This window comes from Pseudopipra pipra, chromosome 6 (genome assembly GCF_036250125.1).
Source record: "Pseudopipra pipra isolate bDixPip1 chromosome 6, bDixPip1.hap1, whole genome shotgun sequence".
NCBI classification, from domain to species: domain Eukaryota; kingdom Metazoa; phylum Chordata; class Aves; order Passeriformes; family Pipridae; genus Pseudopipra; species Pseudopipra pipra.
In genome coordinates, this window is record NC_087554.1 from 60,272,315 (window position 1) to 60,281,399 (window position 9,085).

General features: G+C 41.0%; 1 protein-coding gene across 2 annotated transcripts in view; it reads left to right on the forward strand.

Moving 5' to 3' along the window:
- The window catches only part of RTN1 (reticulon 1), a 120,835-nt gene extending 119,446 nt beyond the window's left edge, over window positions 1-1,389 (forward strand). For both annotated transcript variants that reach the window (XM_064659476.1, XM_064659477.1), the window contains one exon: window positions 558-1,389. In XM_064659476.1, coding sequence (XP_064515546.1) covers window positions 558-600 — 43 coding nt within the window. In that variant the 3' untranslated portion in view covers window positions 601-1,389. The remainder of the gene's footprint in view (window positions 1-557) is intronic.
- Window positions 1,390-9,085: the final 7,696 nt, after the last annotated feature.

Sequence of the window (9,085 nt, forward strand, 5' to 3'; positions counted from 1 at the left end):
ATTTTTTCGCTGGGAGATTAGGACTGGAGCAGACTACACAGAGAGGACTCAAACCCTCCTGCCTTAGAGGTTTTCAAGAGGCAGCAACACAAAGACGTGGCCAACATGATTTAGCATTGGCAATAGTTCTGCCTCATGTAGGAAGCTGAGTCAAAGATTTTCAGGGTCTCTTTGTAGAAAACATTTCTATTGTTCTGCAAAATCCCTAGCCTTGGGCAGGACTAAAAGTTTGTTCTGAAAATTTTCTTTTTAGTCTTCATTCCTGGCTTCCAATATGGTCTATTCCTCCAATAGACCATGGAGGAATAATAAAGGGGGGGGGAGAAGATCACTGAGAAAATCCCATGGTTACATGGACCACCAAAAACCAGGCCTGCAAGAACACCTAGATGGGCATCATTTCTTCTTATTATTACACTTCAGTCCACCTGTTGAGACAACACACTGAAATTGAGCTAGAGTTTAACCCTAAATGAGAATCCAAGTGGGGGTCCACTGGGATGGAATAACTGCCTCACCATATAATCCTTCTTTTTCTTTTTCTACTTTATTTCTAGGATTCAAGCTAAAATCCCAGGTGCTAAGAGAAAGGCAGAGTAAAGCAGACGTCAAGAATTCGTCGACCACAGTAGTAAAAAATGGGGAAATCTGGAGTGAAACAGCTCTGTTCTTACACTTTACTGCAAATTTACCATTCTTTTTTTTTTCTCAACACCATAATCTTAGAAACATAAAACTCAGAAGCAGTGCTTTTCCCCTGCTGCTTCTGCACTTAGGATATTTGCAATCACTTGTGTCAAGCACTAAAAGTATAGTAAAGAGAAAAGTGTACTAGATGTGGTTTTTTGTGTTGCTTATAAAGTGCATGATGGTGAGAGCCTAAATAATATTGACCTTTTTATTTTTATTTTTTTTTTTAGTGTTTTTCCTTCTTCTATTGGCATTGCTTCTATAACTTTTAATGTTACATGTGGCTAGGGGCTTTCCTGCTTAGCGCACTTGATGCAATAGTTAAAATTGCTTCTACGTCACTGGGTTGCTGGTTGGATTCATCTTTATTAACTATATAGAATTGTAGACTGATGTTTTAGTGTTTTCCAGCACAAATAAAATAAACAGTAATCGGTACTTATGGTAATCAGTTTTGTATAACTCAAAAAAAAAAAAAGAAAAAAAAAGAAAAGAAAACAAGACCCAGTACTTTTGTCGTAAAGGATTGACAGGCTGATTTACATGTATGGTAACTGGAAAGTTCCAGCATGTTCAATTTATTACGATTTGTATTACATTCTCTGTAGTTCCTAATGGACTTAATTATGGACTCTGAATATTTGCACTTATGTACTTGATACCGAATGCAGAAATAAATGTTACTAAATGTAAAAAGTTCTCACTCTTGTTGCCACTGGGTTTATCTTGATTTTTGCAAACTGGACACATACTCTGCAAAAAGGAGCATTTTCTCTCTCTCTCCCCCCCGGACATCTGCACACACTCCCTGACCACAATGGTGCAGTCCAACAAGTAGTACATGCATAGTAATATTTAGCTCATCTAATATTTTCACATCCTGATGCGTACAGCAATAAAAGAAGGATCTTAGCACACAGTTTGGGCTTTTCTGGTGTAGAAAATATCAGAATAAATGTCTCATGCTCCGTTTGCAGGTCGTGCAAATCATGAGCAGCACACTATGGAGGCATCATCACAACACAAAGGACTTTTCAGTTTCTTTATCACCAGGTTACTCTCTTATCCAAAGCTGTTTTTTGAAATCTGCTTTAAACTGTGGAATCGATACTGAATCCAGAGGCTGGGAACTGAAATAAACATTTACTCTTGTTCAAAGGTGAAGGTTTTTAAAAATCAGCGTTTGCTGTTCGAGAACCATCAGATGAGAGAAATAGCTGTTGAGCATTATCCGAAGTGCTTCAAAACAAACAGTTGGTTAAGTGTTTGGTTTGTCCATTTGTGGAACACACCTGTGGATTTTATTTTTTTTTGCATAATAATGCAAACATCAAAATATTTTCAGCCGAATCACCGTTTATCTCTTTTTTTCTATGACAAAAGTTTTTATGCAGAACTTTTTTTTTTCTACAAAAAACTAAATCTTTAAACACTTAAACCCAACTTTTTGAATTTCAAGTCTCCTTAGATTTGTTTATTAATTCACCATCTCAGTTACACATGGACATGGTGATATCTGTCCTAGGTCAGGCTGCAGTTCTGTTCGTGTGTAAAGCACAATCCAAATGCTCATGAGGAGTTGTTAGAAAGAGTGGTATGGCTGTGGGCTAATTAATTATTGTGATGAGTCTCAAATAACCTTATTTTCATTGATGCTTTATGTTAAAAATTCTTCTTTTTCTCATATTTAAAAATACTGGGCCATCTTTTAAATGTCACCTGCAGCTAGACAGGACCATTTTTCCTCAGTGAAAAACTGCCTGAAGCTATACAGGAACATTTTTCCTCAATGAAAAACTGTGTGCCTTGAAGGGGCAGAAGTTGCTTTTAATCAAATGGAATATGTTTGTTTTAGCATGTGCAGTTTGCAACCAGGAGTAAAAATTCAACATGTACCCCCTGCTTTTACTGCCTTAGAGTTCCCTGTGTCTCTGAGGAAGATAGTACAGACCATACAAGCATCTTTGAGGATAAATATTGACCTTCAGAATTCTTATTCAGATGAATACGTGGGCTCCACATGTTGATTTTGAAAATGAGACCATTTGACATCCCATCCTGTTGGTCCCAGAAGTGTTTTCTTCCCTCACACCAAGTCATATCCAAGACTGGCCTTTTGCAATGCTGAACCCTAAGCATGGTTTAAAGGCTATATCTCCTTCATACTTGGAAATAAAGCAAAATAAAATCTTCTGGCAGAGTACAAATATTCTTAAGAACCTTAATCAATAGAGTCCAAGAAGCCCTCATCACCTTGATTGCACACACACCTCTCAAACCCATACATTTTATCTTTTCTCACATCCTACCTTGCAAAGCCAGCTCCCAGACTTCCCCAGAGCCCCTCTGACTTTCCACATACTTGGCAGTAACAACCTGCAAGTTCTGCTGAGCAGCTGGGGTGGGTTAATCTGGTGGGTGGAACCAACTGGGAACCCATTCTGGGATGTGGGAAAAACAGAGGGCTTCAGCCAGGGTTTGGCTTGCTCATGTTGCCCACGGCCATCATCTCCTTACTGGGATCACAGCAGCTGTTTCCATGATACCTTTGAACATGGAATCTTGGAGAAAGCCAGCCTCTACTAACTCCTGGTCCTGCTACACAGCTTGCAATCCCAGAGTCCCTGTGCATAAGGGGAATAAAAGCTTGTGATACCCTGATAAGTCTTGTTCATAAAGCAGCACCTGAGGAGGTGGTGTACATCCATCTCTTCTGGTTTTCAAACAAGTGCAGGGGAAAATGACCAACAATGAGCTCTAATTTTTAGAATATTTTAGTGTGATTACAGTAGGTAGCTGAAGGTAGCAGAATGAGCTGAGCTGTTTTCTGAGATGCAGAGGCTGTAAAGCCATTTCTGATCTTCATTTGCAATCAAAGCAAAGAGCAACAGCAGCCAAGCTTGCATAGTAAAACCAGCAAACTTGTGAAGGTTTCTAGGCAGGTGAAACCTGGGAAGCAGCTCACTCTGCCTGATTAAAATGCAGAGGAGGGTATTAAACCATTCTTTTCTCTTCAAAATATTCCTTGCCCAAGGAACCTGAACGTCACAGCACATCGTGGGTGATTCAGGAGTCAGCTGGTCCTCCTGGTTCAGAGGCTGCTTTAATGAGATAGGCAAGTGATGGATGTTTTGAAGACACCCCCCCTAAACAAGTGAGATTGTTCAGGTGGTTGGAGTTAGGTGTGTGCTAAATACCTGTCCCAATGTGCCAGGTATTATCCTCATCTTATCCTCATCTCTGGAGAGTTTGAAATGTTGATGTTCCCTTTCTGGAGAAGAAGGTATGAGGTCTGTCTCTAAGGTGGATGTCACAGCTGGGAAGCTTGTTTAGATGCAGGAGCAGGCACAGACCAGGCCTTTCCATGGCTCGGAACTAGTTGGCTGATGTAAATACAGCTGCACTTTGATCTGCTCAACATGGTGCTGCCTTTCAAGGAAGACAACAGGTCTGCCTGCTGAGCTCACCTTTGAAATCCAGCCCAAATGACTGTGCTAATTTGAGCTGAAACTAGTTTAACTCTGGCCGGGGGATATGAAATCAGGAGTGGCTGGAGTGCTGGCAGGAGACAAAATTTTGTTAGAACATCTACATGTGTCTTTTTTTATACTCTATGTCTTTAAAATATCTTCTCCACTATTTCACTTGTACCTTCCAGAAACTTTATAAGCCTGGTCCTAACCTGCTGCCTGTAAAAAAGAGGTTCAATGGTTATTTAGAAGTTCTGCCAGAGCTTTTTATTACTTGAATGTCTGTCCTTGTACCTTGAAATGAATACTCCATCGGTAGTTTGATGTGAAATTTGAATACTCTCTAAGATCATTTGTTTTGATTCCCTGCTTCTTGGTGCCTCAGCAATATTCTACTATTCTTTTAGCCTCTGTATTTGCCTCTGAGCTTTTACTGATTTCTTTTAGGCTCCCTCTGCTCTTTAATACTAATCTAGTGATAGTAGGATCATAAAACACATGAGTGTCAGGAAAGCCCTGGAATTGGGAGGAGATAAGAATGATATAATATTCTGTGAGCAGCTAATCCAGTTAAAGAAAATCTGCTTCCCCATAGTTTTTGCTGTCTCCCTGCGTGCTTTCAGATGTCACCTGGCCCCCATCCCTGTCCTGGTGGGCTACAAGTCAGTCAACTATGAGCTTATCAGCCTTTCCTTCTCCATATGGACCTGGGAAAATGTGTGGCAAGCTTGTGCCCAGTGTTTGCCCAGTGCAGCTTTGAGAAGACCAAGTGTGATGTATTTCTTCCTGGCTCCTCTTAATATATTGTTTTCTTAGGCTCAGAATAAAAAGATGGTCCATTAGGGAGCTTGCATACAAGCTTCCTGGAATGCTGGGAATCAGGGGAGTGAGGCTGCTGGCATGAGGGAGCCTGGTAAGATTGGCTGGCACATGCAGGCACTATGGGACATATGGTATTTGGATAGGGGTGAGATATGTCCACTGATAAGAGTCAATAGCTGCAGTGCCTGAAACAGCAGGAGGAATGGGCTCTGTTCATTCCTGCCAGGTTTCCTTGCTGCTCAGCACCTGCACAGGAGAGAGGGTGGCAATACCTTGCTCTCTGGCACAATAGGGGGAAAGATGCTGAGCGTGGGTGGCCTTTCCCCAGAGGTGCACAGGGAAATGGGAGTTGACTGTAAGTAGGTACGTGGGCTTGACCTGCTTCTCCCATTTATCTGAGCTGTTCATTTCCTTTTCTTTGGTGTTTGCTCACAAGGGAACAGCCAGCTCACTGTCTGTTGGAGCTCCCCCCTCATCAGCATCTGATCCAAGTAACTGCCAGCTATCTTCACTGCTTCTGTAGCTCCCCTAGAAAGTGCTAAATCTACAAGTATGACAGATTTATAATTTGGGGACATCATCATGTGTGTGCAAGGCAAGATGGGTACGTGGGTAGACTGTTCTGTCCAGCACTCAGGCAAGCTCTCTGTAGCTGGGATGTGCTCATTTCTGCATTGCCCATGTTCTCATCTTTCCTTTCACTCCTACTCTGCCTCAGCCCAAACACTGGGAGATGCTGCAGAGACCAGGGTCAGGATAAGAGGATGGATAGAGCTGGAGAGGTAGTCTGTCTAAGAAAACCAAAAGACAAAGCACTACTGTGCTGGCATGCTTTCATTGCTTCTCCCTCCTCTCTGCCCCTTAACCAGCAAGTCAGGCTCATTTCTTGTGTTCATTGAATATCAAAGTGTTTCAGCCTCAAGGTTGCAATTTATGCCTCCTCATGGGTCTTTTTGTTTTAGTTGAAAAAATAATTCAGTCCAGTGAAACTAATTGTCATTCAGAGTAAGATCCCTCTGCAGCTATTTCCCTTTATGAGGGAGCTGTAAAGAGGATTTAAATACATTTTTATTTCTTTTGTACAGTCTTCTAATTTAGCTGAAGTGATGTAAAGTAGCCCAGACTGGTCAAAAAAACCACAGAATCAGAGAATCCCAGAATGTTTTGGGTTGGAAGGGACCTTAAAGACCATCTTGTTCCAACCCTCTGCCATGGGCAATGAGACCTTCCACTAGACCAGGTTGCTCAAAGCGACTCCAGCCTGTCCTTGAACCACTCACAGGGATGGGGCAGCCACAGCTTCTCTGTGCAACCTGTGCCAGGGCCTCACCACCCTGACAGCCAAGAATTTCTTCCAAAGATCTAATCTAACTCTGCCCTCTTGTCAGTTTGAAGCCATTCCCTCTTGTTCTGTCACTCCAAGCCCTTGTCCAAAGTCCCCTTCCAGCTCTCTTGGAGCCCCTTTAGGCACTGGAAGACACTGAGGTCTCCCCAGAGTCTTCTCTCTCCAAACAGAACAACTGCAGCTCTCTCAATCTGTCTCCATAGCAGAGGTGCTCCAGCCCTCCGAATATCTTCATCACCTCCTCTGGAATCACTCCAACAGGTCTATTATCTACAGTATCATCAAAAATTACTGTAATGTTTTATAGCTGTGACCAAAAAAAAAAAAGGATATATAACATTCAGGCAGTGGAGTGATTTGAATAGCAGATGTCTTTACACAAAACATTCTTCATTTGCCAAGTTAGACATGAGGCCTAATTTCATTTCTCTTAATTCCACAGATGCTTGCTTGGAGAAACCATCCACACAATTGTTAGGCTGAGTGAAAAACTATCACTTTTGGCACAGACTGAACATAATTACTGAACCATTATCAGCAGAAAATCAGTTTAACTTGTCAGCTATCAGCAAATTTTGAGCCACTTAGTTAGGAAGAGGTGGGCTGTAACCTTCTTAGAAGAACCTGTCTGGAGAAGCACCTCTTGTATTCCTTCTTGGAATGTCTTGAAGTCCTGGAAACCTTCTTCACATCTCCCCCCCAAAAAAACCTAAACAATTTACTATTTTTCCCAGCTGAAGTATAGAGATGTGATTATCTATGAAGAGCAAAACTGTCAAAATGTATACTCCAAGTTTTCATGTGCCAGCTTAAAAAAAAAAAATACTTAAGGACTATAAAATTCTAATACTACTACTGTCACTTTTAAACACCAGACTTTCAGGAAATCAGCTTAAATTTTAATTCTGACATCATCATATAACCAAGAATCTCTCTTCGTCTCAAGTGTTTTATCTCGCCCACTTTCCCCTCAGCAATCACAAGTCTGTGACTCACATACTACACCAATAGTGCAAATTAAAAGAAAACATTGTTCCTACTGCCACTTAGCCAAAGTACTCCTACAGCTCTCCAGTCACAAGAGACTTGAGTAAGTCGGTCTTCCAGAGGGAAATGCTGTGGTCTCTGTTATTCAGGATGAATTACAGTCTCATACCTTAAGTTTTACAAAAAAACAAACAAACAAACAAACAAAAAACAAAACAAGCAGAAAAGCTGCTTTAGGGTCATGTTCCTGGAGCTGTGGTATCATGGATATGGTACCATGAGAGAAATTAGAAGTGAAGCAGATAAAACATCAATTAATAGAAGATTTTAAGGAGATCTTCTTAAGGAGAAGATGGTAATTGGCAGCTTTAAAATTGAGAGGTCTGTGCTGAAGTTTCCCAAATATCAGCCATATTTCAATTTTTCCCACATAAAATGAAAATAAAGAAGCTACTGAGCTTTGTTCAAGATAAGAAGTGGTGAGGTATAGGGAGGAGACCATTGGGATGTGATATGGGAAGAAGCTGGACAATCTTGAAGCCTATGAGCAGTAAAAATCAGGTGATGTTTTTGCATCACAGGGTTCTGTCCTGGACTGATAACAGAAAATCCCCTGTTGGCTAGAACATTGGTGGTTAGAAACAAATACTAATGAAAAAACTGGTCAAACACAGTATGAAAGTGTTCGGTGGGGCAGAGAAGTGCTGCTAGGGGTATCCAAGGGAATGTGGGGGCCATAGCAGGAGTGAAGTCCAGAAGAGTTCAGCTTCATTCCTGTAGCAAACCAAAGGCTGAGAAAGGGGGACACCATTGCTCTTTACATATACACTGGGCATAAAAAGCAGGAAGACTAAAATCTGTTTAATCTGGTGCTTAATTAAGCTGCTGTGTGATGACACAGGGAAAAAAAAATTGCATTCCAAGGTTTTGGGTTGTAAATTGAAATTTATTATTGGTTGTGGAAATTAACACTTGCTCCAAAATAGGAGTTAGAAACAAGCACTGTGAATCTCTGAGTCATTCCAAGTGGGAAATAGATTACATACAATGCTGAGCATCTTGTTGATAACATAAGCAGGTGGCAATTCCCCATGTGAAAACTGAGTTTACAAAAAGTGAGTTTACAAAAACAAAGTTTACAAGATATGGTTGAAGGGAATCACACACATTTTCTTTCCCCACAGCAATTATTGCACCAGTGCATCAACCATCAGAGAGCCTCTGTCTGTATTTATCAGGAAAAGGATATTACATGGATATGGACAAGTAGACCTGCTGAAGTCTGCTTCAAGTAGACCTGCTGAGAGAAACTCTCTCCAGATCACATGAATTCAAAATCTGACCATTGTCTTTGGGAAGAAAAGATTACCTTTGCCATTTATTATTCATTGATAGTCTTTGTGATCCCAAGAAGGGTATTCCAGGCTCATCAGAGACATCCAGGCACCAGTGATGCCATCCTTAGGCTTCTGACAAACTTTAGTGGCTTCTCAATTCTTGTGAATGCAGGTGGGACTTCGTGCCTCCTCTTGTTTTCTGAGAGTTAGCAAGATGCTATGAAGAAAGACTGGTCCATGTCTCCCTCTATGAATCCTGTTTGCTCTGACATGATTTCATTCTCAGGGAAAAGGGTAACCAGATTAGATTCAGGTTGTGATGGATAGGTTAATAGAAATGAGTGCAAACAAACCTGAAGGGGTTTTTTGGCATAAGTAAATAAAAGTGGAAAAAATATACTAGAATTCCCTTCTTAGCTTTTACTCTAATAAAG